The 18,797-nt window shown below is 34.0% G+C and overlaps 1 protein-coding gene across 1 annotated transcript in view; it reads right to left on the bottom strand.

Annotated features, from left to right (window-relative positions):
• Positions 1-5,782, bottom strand: part of LOC132546762 (rho guanine nucleotide exchange factor 10-like) — a 70,487-nt gene extending 64,705 nt beyond the window's left edge. The window contains 1 exon segment of the mRNA XM_060210480.1: positions 5,702-5,782. Within this exon segment, the coding sequence (XP_060066463.1) occupies positions 5,702-5,782 (81 nt within the window).
• Between the last annotated feature and the right edge of the window lie 13,015 nt (positions 5,783-18,797).

Here is an 18,797-nt window from a genome sequence, read left to right as displayed (position 1 = left end):
GTTATATACTTTAATGCCACATTTCATTCATGTCCGAGTGTTATATAATTTAATGCCACATTTCATTCATGTCTGAGTGTTATATAATTTAATGCAACATGTCATTCATGTCCGAGTGTTATATAATTTAATGCAACATTTCATTCATGTCCGAGTGTTATATAATTTAATGCCACATTTCATTCATGTCCGGGTGTTATATAATTTAATGCAACATTTCATTCATGTCCGAGTGTTATATAATTTAATGCAACATTTCATTCATGTCCGAGTGTTATATAATTTAATGCAACATTTCATTCATGTCCGAGTGTTATATAATTTAATGCCACATTTCATTCATGTCCGAGTGTTATATAATTTAATGCAACATTTCATTCATGTCCGAGTGTTATATAATTTAATGCAACATTTCATTCATGTCCGAGTGTTATATAATTTAATGCAACATTTCATTCATGTCCGAGTGTTATATAATTTAATGCCACATTTCATTCATGTCTGAGTGTTATATAATTTAATGCCACATTTCATTCATGTCCGAGTGTTATATCATTTAATGCCACATTTCATTCATGTCTGAGTGTTATATCATTTAATGCCACATTTCATTCATGTCCGAGTGTTATATAATTTAATGCCACATTTCATTCATGTCCGAGTGTTATATAATTTAATGCCACATTTCATTCATGTCTGAGTGTTATATAATTTAATGCAACATTTCATTCATGTCCGAGTGTTATATCATTTATATCATTTAATGCCACATTTCATTCATGTCCGAGTGTTATATCATTTAATGCCACATTTCATTCATGTCTGAGTGTTATATAATTTAATGCCACATTTCATTCATGTCCGAGTGTTATATAATTTAATGCCACATTTCATTCATGTCCGAGTGTTATATAATTTAATGCCACATTTCATTCATGTCTGAGTGTTATATAATTTAATGCCACATTTCATTCATTTCCAAGTGTTATATCATTTAATGGCACATGTCATTCATAACAAAATGATATTCATTTAAGACATGATTCGTTTTTTACCAGCTGTCACTTTATTGTTGTCAGCTGGTGACATTCACTTTATTTTGCTGTGGACACTACTTTCAGAGATGACCACTTGTACTGGTCATCCTGTTGACCGATATCTAACAGGAAATTATCATTCTCTCTTTGTTTAATATAATGATATCAAATGTAAATCAAGCCTTATTTCTATGTTCACTTAAAACCTCCATCAGTAAAAGATAATTACCCAAGGTTTGAGAAAAGATCAGGTTCTATCAATTTTAACTTTTCTCGACTGAAGCTTTGGGCTGAAATCTATTACAGGTAAAATATGTCCTTACTGTCTCCATTGTACAAATTGTCAAAAAAGGAGTGACTAAACTTTAACCTTGTTATTTTGTCTTTTCATCTTCTCAAGAATAGTTTTTAAAATGCCTCACTTGAAAATACCTCCTTTTTGCATTTATATGGTGTGACTATCCAAGCAAGGAAGGTTGAGTGCTCTGTTCCCAAACTAAGACAACTAGAGTCTAGAATTTGTACTTCTCTGTTTTATGTTTGAATAAGTTGAAGATAAGGGCTGGTTTGCACATTAGCATGTCACTGAATAGGGTCTCATATTACTGTGTCCAGGTCATGACACTTCAGTGATGACACTAGAAAATTGACTTCGGGTGGATGAATTTGTCAAGGTTATGACATTTCAGTGTAATGGCACTATAAAAGTGACCTAGATTGGCCCATCATCCATAAACACATACTATGCCCTGTTTATGACATTTAAGTGTAATCGCACTATGAAATTGGCCTTGATTTGCCCAGGTGATGACATTTCAGTGTAATGGCTCTAAAAGTGACCTTGAGTGGCCCATTATCCATAACACATACTATGTCCAGGTAGAGTGATAGCTCTAAAAGTGACCTTGAGTGGCCCATTATCCATAACACATACTATGTCCAGGTAGAGTGATAGCTCTAAAAGTGACCTTGAGTGGCCCATTATCCATAACACATAACATGTCCAGGTGATGACATTTCAGTGTAATGGCACTATAAAAGTGACCTTGAGTGGCCCATCATCCATAAAGACAATCTCCATAATAGCTCTACTTGTTGTTAGTGTGTAAAGCCTTTTTGAACAAAAAAAAACATTCTGAGTCAACAGATATGTCACTCAGAGATATCTCCAGATGAAGCCAGTGTAAATTATAAGTATGTATAAACTTTATATCAAAACTTCCATTGAAAGTGAAAATAGCGATTAAACTTCAGTCAGTAAAACTTATTTATCAACCCTGAAACACCTGTAATGTCACTACAGATCTCACTCGGCCTGAATATACAGAAACACTGGAATGTATTAAATAACACAGACACAGGTTATATAACTAAACACAACATGTAAGGAGATATATTCAATAGAGGAATGCTTTCTGATTTTTATGACTCATACATAGTGTACATGCATATCTACATCATCCCAAACTTTAAATACTGATCACCTAACAATCAAAAACAGAAGAGTAATGTAAATAAAATGGATGAGTAGAGCTCAGCTCTTATAAAATGAGACGTGAATTTATATGATGTACATGTACAGTCACAATGGATCATGTGATATATTATTAGTAGTAGATGTATGTGGTTGAATGGTCTCAATAAATCTTCATTTACATTCTTTCTAGTATATAATTCAGTGATTACTCAACAATTTAATTTCCTATGTCCTTTTCAAGTTTCAGGGGTCCGGAAAAGCACTCGTCCGGTCGTCATGGACGAGTGAAAATTGTCTCGGACAACCAGATTTATCTTTGTCAGTTGTCCGTCGGACGAGTACTTTTTTCCAATGATATTAATGTTACAACTTCAATTTCAATAAAAAAGTAAAGAAAATTTAAAACAAAGAAACATGTTTACGGTACTGCGAAAACAAAATATTCCAGTCTGCTCTCTAACTTTTGATTACACCAGAGCTCCCATGACGTCAAATATAGCATTCAGTATACCTTAGTCATTTTCCAGCGGTTATACTGATGTCAGGTGTTTTTGTTCTTAACAGCACATAGTCAGTCGGATGTAAACAAACACTATGGTTAGACCTAAGTGATGCACAATGTCTGAAGCAAAGCAGCCATCACTGCATAGTTTTTCCACTAAAAATTCAAATTAAAATAGAAAAAAAAGTCACATGTCACATGCTGATTAAGTCGCCATTTCACAGCTGAATTTGGACGAGTAAACTTCCAGTCCAGACAAGTAAATTTTTAAGCCCACCAGTCATGTGCCTAGTGGTTTAAAATATTTTTACAAACCCCTGAGTTTATTGCTAGAAACAATGGGTCCAACAATGCACAATTAAAGTATTTCCAAAAATTCTTGGAGTTCAATTAAATTTATCACTGATAATTACTAATAAATTGATTACAATGTAATCTTAACCTGTAACTAGAGCACAACACATTTATGTTGATAACCAGCTTCAATTTAAAATTACTTTTTAAGTATTAACCCCCTTTACCTCTTTATACATACATCAAGCAAACCTTTAGTTTTTATAATATTGTAACTATGGTTATGTGGGACGTCAACATCCAGGGTCATTTTGAGGCAGCCTCTCCCTGTACTATAGTTGTCAGATACCTCACTGAGCAATATAGGAGATCCTGATCTTAAAAGACACCACCTCATGACCATAAGAGGATTCAACAAGATCTTAATTACTCATGGTTCTCTAGACTTTAAACACACTATATTCTTCTCCTCTTTCCAAATACAGTTTTAGTTTAATATAAAAATGTAAGCCTTCTAGAAATTTTGCTATATTAAGTAATAAATTTGTATCTTCATTGTTGTGGGATATGAATAAACCTTAAAGGTAAAATTTTGGATGAGAATTTCAGTAATACACTGTAACCATACTCATGAAACCTAAAAATAATTACTGTACTAATCCATTGCAAAATTAACCACCAACTTGTGTACATGTATCTTATAATTTTCAGTGATTTTATTCAAAAGCACAAATCAACACTGTTTAGCTACAGACCGCTAAAAAAGGATGGCTAACATTGCACTCATATAGGATAATACAGAGCAATAGGAGAAATTCTAAAAGTTGTATTTCATTTTACAAGCAATTCCTGTTATATCTTTGATGCCCTTAATGTGGCAATTTGATTCTACCTGATCAGGAACATGAGATCCCAGACAGATCTTGGCACCTACCATCATTTTATGTTTATTTCTTCTTCAGGAGTTGGATCTTTTCCAATATTTTCTTTTCTTTCCTCTGTTGTTACTATTAATCATATGAAATTTGTGAAAATTCCTCTTGAGAAATAGCAATCATAATCCTCAACTGCCAAGTAAAAGATGGCTGCCTGTCAGCCTTTGGTTTTTCTTATCAGTCTCAAAATCAGATGAGCACAACTTGGGACTAAGTGGAACCTACATACAAAATCAGTGAAGGATTTATCAAGTACTTCTGAAGAAACAGTGATAACTAACTTTCTATGTCAAAATCCAAAATGGCTGCTTGTCAGTCAGTTTTTTTTTTTTTTAACAGTCCCAAAATCAAATGGGCACAACTAGCGATCAAGGGGAAACATACATGTGAAATTTGAGAAAGCTCCATCCGTGTACTTTTCTAGAAGTGATGATAACAAGGTTTCATATTCAAAATCCAAGATGGCCGCCTGTAAGTAATTTTGTTCTTCTTCTCAAGAAATTTTTAGAACAAGAATGATTAAGTATGAACGACACACCACATATATAAGGCAATCTGAATAGCCAACCTACTGATGTGACTGTTTGCATTTCTCTGGACTCTGAGAAAAGGATTGGTCTCCGCTGATGTGTTTGTGTCCTTGAACATGACAATTTACCCTAATCTAAGAGCTTATCTCCCCTTTATTTGTAGAATCAGACATATCAAAGAGACCAAAATTTTCACAAAGTTTTTTTTTCTTTATAAATTTCTACAGACAGGGACCAGTCCACATAACAACATGTACCTTAAGGTTTTTTACAGATCCAAGTTGATTCACATTTTACAGAGAGACAGCTTTCCAAAGTATTCAATATGTACTTATACCTTAACTTAATGTGTCATATCTTGAAGACAATTTTCACTTGATATCTAATGATGTATTGATGCATGACATCATATCTGTAACTCTCTCAAGAAAACTTCTCAAATGAGTTTGGAAAGATGTTATATTATACAATAAAACAAGAGGCCCATGGACCTTAACGGTCATCTGACATAAAATACAAGATTTCAAATCCTGAACTTGAGAAGAAGTCAAAAATGTGTTTTCAAGATGGCGACCATGGCGGCCATGTTGGATTTCAGACCAACCCGAAATTAACAAACTTTCGTCAGGATCATGTCACGATCATTTCAGGTAAGTTTCAGCTCAATGAGACATGAAGAACTTGAGAAGAAGTTGAAAATGCTTACGACGGACGCCGCCAGACAAAAGGTGATCACAGTAGGTCATTAGACCCTTCGGTCAGATGACCTAAAAATCAAAGAGGTCTTTTTTAAGTAGAACTCTTTTGTAAATGTTCCTGATTTATGAATATTATATTTTACGTATTATGTATGAATATAATTTATTTGTTGCTTAACATGATAGCGACATCCTCCTCTATAAAGTATTTTAGAGTATTCCTCTTACCTCGGTTGGAACTCTTGAATACACAGTCTCTGTATCACCATGCTCCTTGTCACCTGGAGGCCACACCTGGTTAGTTGCCATGTTTGTCTTTTTCTGTAAAGAAAACCCAGATTGAAGAAGGACTATACATACAGCACTAACTCTACCAAAATCTGAAAAAAGTTACCTGCTGTCAATAACACAAATCTTTTTAAACTCTTCACATGTTCAATATCTTTCAAAAATATATGACTCATTTGCATCATTTGCTTACAAAATCGCAAGATTTTTTTAAAGGTTTGGGATACAGCATTTTTGTGTCATTGTCCGAGGAAAATTGGTAAACTGGGAAGGAGGTTTTCAGGAGTAAGTTACAAATTTGGGAAATTTGGCTTAAATGTGAAACAATTTCAATTTAGAATGGGGTCCATTATCAGTCCCAGAATCAAAATCAGGAACTCAGACAATCCTCTGTCATCGAGGAATCAGACCTTAATTGTGATTACTTGTGCAAAATTTAAAATGTTCTTCTGTGACTTTTGATTTGTTGACTTATTTCCAAATGGAGACCTTGATTTGGACCTAAATAGCGACTGCCAAAATTTAACACTAAAAGCAACATCATAGTCTTAATGTAACTCTGGTAAGTTCTAGCTTCACTATACTATATGGCAAGAGAGAACTTCTCTTTAGCTCGATCTGTTGAGTGTCAAAGTAGTAAGACAGAGGTCCTGGGTTCAAACTCTTGTGGAGCCAGTGATATATATAATGACCTCTGTTACATTATTTTTGCTACTTTTTTAAATGTTTGTTAATTGATTTCCCTGGTCAATATTTCATCATGATAACTGGAAAAGATTTATACAAATCAAATGTTTAATGTCTTATTTCTTCTGATTTTAGATCTTATGTGAAGATGAATTAAGATATTTATTTTTTGAAGATTTGTCTGTTAATTGAACATTTCACACTGATTTTCTTAATGTGTTTGTTGCACTTTTTCTACCCTGATGATGGTGATATTTTTTAATAATGAAAGACAATTTAACATTGTGTAACACCTTTCACAAAATAAGTAAACTAACTCTAATACAAACTGACACGTTAGGTGGATGTTTTGGGAATTTTTTTTTTTTTTCAAATGTGGAAGTTCATAGATATTGATAATTCAGTTCCACATTCCAACAACTAGCTTAATAGCCATCATGCAGTTGAATGTCATGTCTATAAGTATTGAAGTTGAGTAACGTGAAATGTGGACAGCACTTGGATGAATAACCCCTTTATTGTACTCCAAGTGCACATTACATTCAGTGGCAGTGTGTGTTGGGAATCGTCACACAATTTAGAACAGATATCAACAGTAATCATTTGGGACTAATAGAGATGAATGAGGTGATGGTTACTGCATTTCACAAATGTTTAGAATATAAAGATTTTTATTTCTAAAAACAAAATCTGAAAAATGTGAAAAGACGGTTGTCATCACTGAAGTGTGTACAGAATGAAAATCGCAAAATGAACAATGTTATATAGAATAATATAGTTCAGCAACACTAAAGTTGTCACTTATATGTATTAATCAGATAAAAGTTAAGATAACTTATATTCTCCTTAACATACCAAAATACTGTATGCCTCTTCTTTTTGCCAGTGGGGGCCAAGCCACGATATCGGTTTCTTTGTAGTTCAAACTGTTAAGGTCTAATATGAAAATCTATCTCTTAGTCATTTAATGGTGCTGGACATGCTGATTAAATTAGATTTAGCAAATTTGATATGTGGCAGGGTGATTTTTATATTAACTGAACTATATATATGTGTGTTTATTAGTAGTGATTATGTTATATGGTATAAGTGTCTTAAAAATAACATATCATTAGTGTGGATTATATATATGTTATATGGGTTTTGAAAAATAACATATTGTCCACAGTATTTCATTATATCAAATGTATGTATAAATACTATTACCAGGCAATAACGCTGTAGGGTCAGGTATTTAAGACAGGACCTTTGACATGCCTGCACTATGACATTTTAACCTCACAACCTTACACTCTGATTAGCTAGGACTGTCACATGATTGACTTTCATTGGTTTAGACATTACAGTTACTGGACAGTCTCTGATTGGGCATAACAACCCGTTTTGGCCAATCAGATGCTTTCCATTTAGCCAAGTGAGATTTGCACGTGCTGCAAACTTTGTCAGTCCTAGCACCAGCTGCCAGCCGTTCAAGTTTCCTATTGGAGAGCTAAAGTTTGCTGGGTGTCAGAGAAATGCCGGTGTGAGGTGTGAACTGCCAGTAAGCTGGTCAGAAGCCCGGTCAAACCCCTGCATGATATGTAGGGGTTTTATTTTGTTGGTCGTACGTAATAAATGTGGGAAAGAACGCACGTGTGTCATCTTTTATTGGACAACGAAACACCCCCGTTACAAATGGCGCCTAACGTGGTGGTATCCACGTCATCAACAATATGCTCCGGGTCAGCTCCATATTTGCACCTCTAGAGGGCTAGCATCTCACCTCCGCCAGACCGCGACAATGACCCCCTGTTGTGATGTCTCATCATGTGAACTCTTGTGTGTGACTGTATGTACACCTTGTTTTGTGCTTTAATTTATTACCACGTGTGTGTGAATGATTTGACATGTTTTGTATATATTGTTTGAGTCCATTCATTCAAAAATGGTACATGCTGCAGTCAAATATCAACGATATTGAACCTCGTGGTATACAGGATATACAACCTTGAGACCCAGCTTCCGGTTCCTGTTTACAGTACTACTTCCTGTCTACAACTTCCTGTTTACAGTACTACTTCCTGTCTACAACTTCATGTTTACAGTACTTCTTCCGTTACAACAATGTGACAGAGGTCATTTTTATCTCAATGCCTCCGCTAAGAATCTAACCCGGGACCCCTGGCTTACTAGTCTGACGCTCAACCAATCAAGCTAAAGAGAAGTTCTCTCTAGTCGAGTGGTATATTGCAGCTAGTATTTTACCAGGGTTACATACTCCCCCTCCAGGAAAGAACTCGTCCTCGAGTTTCCAGGGGTTACAGCGATGCTGGTGGGGCATGGCTAAGTACTATTCCCGGGTCCCTACATGGGCGCCAATGTGACAGAGGTCATTTTTCATCTCAAAGCCACCACTAGGAATCTAACCCATCACAAAGGACTGACAAGTGAAAAGCCTTGGTTTTCAAAAGGGAAATAACTCTAGATATTTTAACTTCCTCGTGTGTTTACAGGTAGAAATAGTGTTGTCTTAAGACATTATCTAATGATTATTCACAAAAATTTACTTTTTTCATTGCCGGTGACATTCAAAACAAGCAAATACAAATATTTTGAAGAAATACAAAAGTAAAAAAAAAAAAAAATTGGTGAAATATTTTGAAGAAAAACAAAAACAAGAAAAAATTGGCAAATGTTGCTAGTTCGTGTGACATGCACAGGCAATGATAAGCTGGTAAGAAATCAGATCATGGTCTCTATATTATCACACAATGCTTGCTCCAATTACATGGCATAATAAACTATGTTGGTACCAATCAAGGACCGAGGAAGCTGGGTATCAATATTGCTATTCCTACTCATAAAGTTGACACTCACTGATGTACACTACCAAGTCATTCTGAATTAAGCTATTTAGTATTTATAGACTGTTAATTTCGTATATGTGGTCGTCACTCCAGAGCCTTTGGACAGTAACTACAGTAGAACATTCTAATAGGCCTAGTCATATTACCCCGAGTGATCATGTAACGTGAAACACCGTTAACTTTTCATTATTTATGTTACTATACAGACTGTTGAATATGGTATATTGCTTGTAAAGCACGCGTGTATGTCAACATATACACATTAAACAAAATGCTTAAGATGGAAGGCCGTCCCCAAAAGTGTAGTATTTAATAAAACATAATCAAATAGTGTAATACACCTGTGCTACTTGTGTATGTAAGGTATCCCATTGACGAGAAATAGGTAGAGTTATACAGTATACGGCCTACGAGCGCGAGCAGAGGTCCATTTTCCAGATTCCTTACACAATTTTAAATGTGTAATGAACAAGATGACAAGACTAATTACAAATTTAAGTGACGAATGTCCACTTACCAACCCTTCCCGTCGCAGATCTCTAGTAAAATTAGCTCCATCTTGTCATAGTTGACCCTTTCTGACACGGAAGTAGCGACGAGCGTCACGTGTAGTTGTTGACGTTCTATAAGGCCAATGGGAAAATAGTACAACGTCTCTGATTGGACAAAACTGTAATGAAGTCTGACAAAAGCGCGAAATTTGAAAATGTTTCGTGACGATTTAAACTTGGAATTATTTTGGAAATAATTGCAATTTCTGATGTATTGGAGAGATGTTGCAAAAAGATCCGTACCATGATCCAATAATCAATACTAGTAGGCATATCATCTTTAAAACTCATTGCATGGGCAAGAGGCAAGTCTATCTGGGAATTGTTGCTTTGTATTAACTGAACTTACATATTGCACTACAAAAGATGATTTGAAATATGTGCAGAGTATTTTTATGGATGCAGCAAAATTATTCACAACTACTTAAACTTCCACAGAGGTATGATAATGACATGAATATTGCATGTAAGTTTGCTGCTGAAGCGTAAGGAGAGTTGAGTATAAATATTAAGAGGTTCTACTCTATAGTGTGCGAGGAGCCAATCAAAGGCCTCCTCAGAAGTAAAAAAATTCATTGCATAATGTTTCAATTCTTCATTTATTTCAAGTAATGTTACCATGAAATTCAAGTTAAAGGTTTCATTTTTTTAATGTCACATCTCTGCACGAGTCAGTATGTCTGATATAAGTTGCCCATTGGTGGGTTAGTTACAGGTCTGTTCTCCACTTTCACAGAAGAAATAAATTTTCAGCAGATGCAAGGGTGTTGGCCTGTATCCTGCCTCTTTGATTCCTAAGGCACTGTCTGTTGTCGGACAGGTTGGGTCTCTAAAACATCTGTATGCACTGTATGGACAAATGCATGGCCCTTTGAATGGGTAATAATGAACTGAGATAAATGTTATTCACAAGGTTCTAAGGGGAAGTAATACAAGCTTTTCATGGAACAAATGTTTCTTCTTCAGAAAATTATGGCCCATAAATATATATCCTAAATTTATAAAACACACCACTCCGTTATATATGAAACTACAATAACTCTCAGAACAAGTGCCCCTTACATTAAGGTTTCACAAAGGGTCCATACATTGCCTTTTATTATAGAACAAATTCCAAAATATATGCAAGACTCTAGAATTGTTTGTTGGATTTATCATCCCCTTGATCAGCCAGGGCCATTTTCAGTTAGTCTCTTGACAATATGCAGGCCTGTCACAGCCTTCCAACATACCGCAGGCCTGTCACAGCCATCCAACATACCGAAGGCCTGTCACAGTCATCCAACATACCAGAGGCCTGTCACAGCCATCCAACATACCAGAGGCCTGTCACAGTCATCCAACATACCAGAGGCTTGTCACAGCTATCCAACATACCAGAGGCCTGTCACAGTCATCCAACATACCAGAGGCCTGTCACAGCCATCCAACATACCAGAAGCCTGTCACAGCCATCCAACATACCAGAGGCCTGTCACAGCTATCCAACATACTGAGGGCTTGTCACAGCCATCCAGAACAACTAGGATTAAGTATTTTGCCAAAAGGACAAAACCATGTGACCAGCATTGATTAGTCCAATTTCTCTACTCCCTAAGAAACACTGGAAGCAGAGAACTTCGAAAAAGAAAAGGATACAAGAAAAAGGCAAAGGCTGGGGATAGATTATCATACATGGTGAGAATTATTAATATTCATCACAGAACATACCTTCATCATGTATCTCTACATTCTATATACAAATGTATTCATATTCTTTCATGTCATCTCAGAAGACAAAAACAAAACAAGACAAAGGCAGGCAAATCAATTCTGGTCATTTAAATTTATTTGGCTAGAATTATTACAACCACTGCTTTACAATGAAAAAAAAAAACAAAAAAAAAAAACAAAAAAAAAAAAAAAAAATGAAGATGTTCCTGGCATTAAAACATGCACAAAAACAGTATGCATGATAAACACACATCACAAAACATCATTCTCACGTAAATAAATCAATACACCACAGGTGGTCATACTCAAGGTCATCAAAAGGTCATAAGTATCATAATCCAGGTCCGCAAGTCTGTCTCAAGGTCATCACCAAGGTTATTGATGTCATAATTCAGGTCAAACAGGTCTGCTTTAACCTCATTACTACTAAAATCAAGGTCAATCAGGTCTGCCTAAAGGTCATAACCAAGGTCATCAATATCATAATCTAGGTCAACTAGATCTGTCTTAAGGTCAGTAAGGTCATCATCAAGATTATCAAGAACCATGTAGTGAATTCAAGCTAATATCATCAAATATCAAATAAAACACATCTGTCATTAAGTTCTCAGTGTCTTACTAATGTAATTAACTACATCATCATAATATCTGTCACAAAAGTTAAAAATGTCAAACTCATGTCTAAGATGGACATAAAAAATGAGAGCCATTGATAGAGAAGTACTGACATTGACTGGATGAGGATCCTGAGTTTGACCAACTAAAGTGTACTGTTAGCACCACACCCATCCCAGTGTTGTCCTGTACATCTAATCCATTACATAGCTAACATATGATCCAGTAAACAAGATATCTAACCTTGTCAAAATTTCCTCACTAACCCATACATCTTACATCATTATATTTCTTATTGAAGCAGTTCTTTTTTTGTGAGCTTTCAGAGCAGATTGCTTTTAAATCCTGATATGAAATATCCCATTCAGAATTTTTTAACCAATAATTATGTATTTTTAACAAGCAACCTGTACTTGTATCCCGTCTTAATATTTAGAAATTACCTACTTTGTGAAGTTTGTTTACAGACAACTAATACAGACATACACTTTGTTATCTCACACAAGTCATTTTCCAATTTAAGCATCAGACTAAAGATAAACCTGCTTAAAATTAAAAATACTGCAATAATTCATGTGGTATGCTTTCATTACACTTAAAACATGTAGTTTTGTTCAATTTATAAATTTCAAAAGTTAAAAAAACACTCAAGCCCTGATTGGTCCTGATGATTTTAGAGAATATCAGATAAAATAAGTTCTTTTTATTTAAAAAGAGCAAATTATAATATCTAGGTCTGGTCCCATAAAACCCTTGTTGACTTTTAAAACTTGTAAGATCTAATAACAATAGTTCAGAAGGTGTTGAAATTAACCCAGCAATTAGTTCTGTAGCAAGAACACACAAGATTTCAAAACAAACAAAAAAAAAAAAAAAAAAAAAAAACCAGAAAAATACAAAAAAAAAAAAATCCATGTGTAGAAAATTTCCAGGTGTGAATGTTTCAGTAGGACAAGCATTCAGGCCATCATAGAAGCCACTGCTTAATGTCTGGATATAAAGAAAACAAACAAAAGTAGCGGAAATACCAATTAAATGTAAGATGTTGAACAAATGTCATGCTTTTCTTGCCCATGATAAAGGCAACACATTCTATATTGCAGGCCTTTATGACGAAGCTATCACAAGGACAGATGATGATTATTTTATGAATGATTTTTTTAATTGCTTTGTCCTTCACAGCCAGTCTATGACAAAATGTAATGACCTTGTGTTCAATTATCAAATAGGTCACACACATTATACTGCACATATATACACACGCATATATTTCCCATTTAAATGCAAACTGACAATCTGAATGATTATATACATTAATGAAAACCTTCTCATTCCATATGATAATACTACAGGTAGAAGCAACTGAACACATATAAAGCTGAGAGTGGGTAGGGGGAAGGGGATATTGTACATCATGCCCAAACCACCAACAGACTAATGTGTACACACGAGATCAGAACCAAGGAGTCTTAGTGGAAGGGTGATCAAGGGGCAGTATTACTCAAAAGTGGCTTTTCTTGTTCACAGTGGACAGCCATAAATATTGCTTATGTGTAAAAAGTCTCGGGGTTCTAGGCATCAATTATACATAATAACACACTTATATCATCAAAGTTCTTACAATTGAGCAAATATGATCCAAACTTAGATCAAGATTTCAAGAGTTACCTCCCTTTTCCTTCAATGTAAGATAAAGCTTGTACATGTAGTGATAAAGATTTCAACAAAGAATTGACTTGATCCAAATATTCAGTGATAATCTGGTATGTTTTCTCTGCAGCACTAATATGAAGTTTTAAAGTACTACACAAGAGTTCTGGCTGCTATTGAGGAGAATCGACTGCAGGCACTAAGGAGTAGCCCCATTTATCATCTGATTTGACATATAAAAACCTCAGTAAATCTGACACAAACTTGGTTAAAATTTACACAAATTCTGTTAAATGAATCTGTTATTTGTTAAATAATATTAAGTTATAAACCACAAACTGACACCACTTCAGGTTTGATTGAACATGACTAGTTGTGTGCGAACAAAAATTATTAAAACACAATACAAAAACAGACACTGAAGCGGTACTGTTAAAAATGTTTTTACATGAGGAAAGACATCAAACACTTACTCAATAAATTATGGTTATGTATATCACATGTTGTCAAACACCCTTAATTACATGACCATATGTCATTGGTCATTACAATATTAAAATAAGTCTACATATATTAATATCTAAATCATAGGTTAAAAAAAAAATAAAATATTCTTGACCAATCATAAAATCTGTTTTGTTGTTTATCAAAACAGCACTTTGCTTGTTTTTACCCCACAAAATAAATGGCTTTATGGTCAATGTATAAATTATGGTGAAGTCCTTCATACGCCTTCTATTTTCAGACATAACAAACATATTACATACATACTTAAAAATAAGCCACATACATATACTTATAACTGTGAGCATCGTATGTTTGAATGACATATCACTGTGTCCTCTCAAAACTTGTCTGTGCCCTTCTCAGCATATCAGTTTTATCAACCATAAATTTGTCCTTAACAGGAGTTTCATCATACTTAGATGAAAACTCTTTTTCAAAGGCAAGTGAAACCAGCATACAAGAGACAGGAACTTTTAAAACTTCTGCAGACTAGCATTACATTGGTGTAACTTAAAAAAAATATATATTGTTTTTATGTGTTAAATATGTAGGCATGAAAGCATAGGTGGAGACAAAATATGTGAAAGGAAGAGCTTTAAAATTAATAGGCACTGACCTGTAAGAATCTTTACATAATATCTTAAAAAGATATAATAAAAGTGACATGCACATGTAATCAGCAGTTTACAACAAAACTATTGTCTTTTCATCACTGTTTATAACCTTTCATGCATCTGTGAGCCTCATGTGGCTAATTGTACAAACGACTCTGAAATACTGATAATTTTATAGAAGTTTGGTACAAACAAAGAATGATCCAGTGTACAGTCAGTAAGTCATGAAAATCTTACATAGGAATATGAATCATGTCATTCATCTTTGTCAAGAAAACTGGAAATTAATACCACATAGGATTCGACTTGTACGGCCGACACATTAAACAGATATACTGCTCAGTTAAGCAATGTGCCTGTAATGTTTTATGAATTTGTAAAGTTAAAATCTTCTGGAGAGACACAAGGCTGACACACTTCCTGTGGTAAATATCATTCAGTGAGCATAACATGACTTTACATTTCATAAAAAATATGTTAAGAACATCTGATTTTTCTAATCTTAAGAACAAATGTATATTGAGAACCGTCTTCATTTTGCAGAACTAGAACTACACCATCTAGGATGTAGTTTTGATAAGATATTTCCAGGAAAGTTCTTGGTGGCTTTCCTTATATGATCTTCATTTCCTGGGCAGTTCTATGTATCTTTTCTACTCTTTCCTCCAAATTATGTTTTACATCATGTGTTAACATCAAATCAACAGTAAATCCAGAAATGTAATCTAGGGATTCAGAGAGCTGTACATGTGAATAATTCTTTCGAAAAAATAGCACTAACAAACTTTAAAGTCTTTAACTCAAATATCTAAGATAGTTTTTCAATGCCATCTTGGTTTCTGATAAAAACCCAAAATGTAAAATGCATGACTAAGGTTAGAAAGATCCTTCTTGTCATGTTATTTTGAGAAAACACAACTAAAAATTCTTAAAGAGTGGAACAGATCAGAGAGTAAAGACTATTGCGTGTGTTTAAACATCAAGCCACCAAGAACCCTTGAAAAAAACTTGTTTCTACCAGCGATGTGATCAGCCAAATGGACATGCCAGATAGTCACATTATTTCTGATGATAGTTTATAAAATAAAATTACGCAATATTGAATTAAACAAAGAATCTTTCTAGACAATATTTTTACTATTTTTGAGATTCATTTTTATAATTTTGTTGAAAATACAATTAAAATAATTATGTAAAATTATGTAAATGCCCAACATCTTCATCAAAATATTAATGGGACTATGATTATTCCATAACACAAGACAAGCACAGAAAGTGATAGTTAGTATTGTGTGACATTGAACCCATCCTTATAAGGGCACTTGTTACCGGTGTCAAAGGGGTGATGATACAAAGAGAGCATTAAAACCAGACCAGTTTCACCATCCTTAGTCAACACATTTAACTAGATAAAATGAAAGTAAGACTTTCCTCAAAGGTGTACCACATGATTAAATATTCTGTATGTGTACCACTACATTTGATTAATATAATTAAAAGTTTGGAAAAATAATACTGAATGAGAGCAATATCAACTTGATCCACGAAGGCCCTTGGTACTCTGAGGTAATGCAAATAAATCACAGAATGAGGATCAGTTACTTTTGCTATCCTCAGACTTTTCTTCATAACCAGGATATTTCACTGGAAAGGAATGTGGAATTTTATATAAATTACCTCCAACATGATGAACTTTTATCTTCAGCAATGAAAAGTTTGGGTTATACCTTTCAATATTGCACTGTTACATGGCAATTGCTGCAAAGATGGTACCAAATGTCATCCTAATGAAGTTGCCCAGTTGTATTATACACTAACGCTTTACTTGACCCTGATCTAGAATTTTCATGATAAATAGCAATAACAAACATCATATCTCACATTTGGCCATTAAGAAATAACAATACCAACTGGTGACTACAAATAAGATTTTGCATGAAAAATAATTTGAACAGCAAATCTGATGATGATGATGAGCTGATAATCAATTATTCCAGAATCAATGTGTTTTTAATGGATGATGAAATAAGGGTCATAAAAAAAAAATTGTGAATAAAATGTGTTTAAGAAATATGAGGGATAACACTGGGCAATAGCAGGAGGGTTGACAGCTGATGAAACCCATACACATCAAATGACTATGGACGGCAGTTGACCTGACTCCAAAAGAAATAGGACAGCAATCCTAACTGATAGTTTAGTGATCCAACTACGCTGTGTTTCATTACGATAGATATAAACTTAAGATTATGGCACAAGATCTGAAGATCTGTCTAAATATCACAAGTCTGTTCAACTGATTGAACCCAAAATAAACAAATACAATGTAGAGCTTATTATAGTATGTGGATAGCATTCAATTACACTGAAATATCATTACAAGTACTTATCTGAGGTTTGTCTATGTTGATTAGAACACTACTTTAAATGTATGGCAAGATGGATTCTTTGTTCAATGTGAAACAACGAATAGTATAAGTTAAATTTCATGGCTTGAATTTTCTACATTTGAAGGTAGGCAAAATATATGACCTGTACTTTTCAATTAATATATGAACTCCATGGAAAATTAAAAATATTAACATAGATTTGTCTTAATGAAAGATTATTTAAAAAAAAAACTTTTATGTGTGTTTAAGTTACATAAAGGAAATATATCGTTTGTTGGGTACACCATTTACTTTTGAGTTGAGAAGTGAAGAACTCTGCCGAGTTTTAACACATCAGGTTCTATAGCAATTTAATTTGCCATCCAATTGTGACAATAAGATCTGTATGTATGCTTAAGATTAAATATATTATCATTAATGGACACCTGTGGTGATAATTAAGTTGAAAATTACTTGAACCTTAACTTACTTATCATGTTCAAACTGTCTTCCATTGCGATGAACTTTTAAAAGAAATTAAATATAAACACAAATTAAGACATTTCACAATTAAAAATTGTCTTAAATACATAAGACATCACACACTTTAAAGATATGTACTACATACATGCAAACATTCTAATGGAAAAATTGGTTTAAAACACTTCTCTTAATCAAGGTACCCATACCTGTACAAGTCACTGATAAGCAGTTGTCTCCCTTCGATAACATTGGACAGTCGACATTCAGGCAACTCATGCATAAAATTATCTATACAAAGAAACTAAATTCATCTCTGTTTATCAACTTTTTTAAAACTTCATCACCATTCCCTCTTTGAAGGTTATGTCATTTTTAAAAATATTAAATAATAAAACTGAAGAATTTTTTTTTCAGAAAGCTAATATTGTCATTCAAATGCTTGTACACATTTTAAAACTCTCAAATTAAAATTTATCGAAAAAAAAAGTAGCAATGTGAAAATGTCTACCTTATTGCAAAGACCTATTGAACTTTCACCAAAAACACCTCAAATGAACAGCATGTTTGCTATAAAGCTTGTAAATTTTTGTTACATATCAGCTTTGTATTCATATAAGACAGTTTTTGGTGAGGTTTAAAATTTATTGCAACATTATGTAATACCACTGCCAAAAACAATCAAGGAAAGACTATTTAATCGTAGTTCTGTCTGAAGTAATGTATAGAGATTCCATAGTTGTATTTTGTTTTTGTTAAAAAAAACAATGATGTATGACTTTCAAGGATGAACGTTTGTATTTGCTACAATGTTGTCCCTAATGGATTTTATATCACTCATACACATTTTGGCCCTATAAGCATGGCGCCATACTGTCTAAATACTTTGGGTAGAGATATAAATGCTATCTTGAGATCCATTAACAGGACAATTGATAGTAACAGTATCATTGAAAATGTCCAGGGAATTGTAACAGCCATGTAGAGAGAAGCAAGAGTGTTCC

This window comes from Ylistrum balloti, unplaced genomic scaffold (genome assembly GCF_031769215.1).
Source record: "Ylistrum balloti isolate Yb309-2 unplaced genomic scaffold, AGI_CSIRO_Ybal_v1 Utg369912, whole genome shotgun sequence".
Lineage (NCBI taxonomy): Eukaryota > Metazoa > Mollusca > Bivalvia > Pectinida > Pectinidae > Ylistrum > Ylistrum balloti.
Note: the sequence above shows the minus strand (reverse complement) of the source record. Positions and strands in the feature narration are given on the sequence as shown.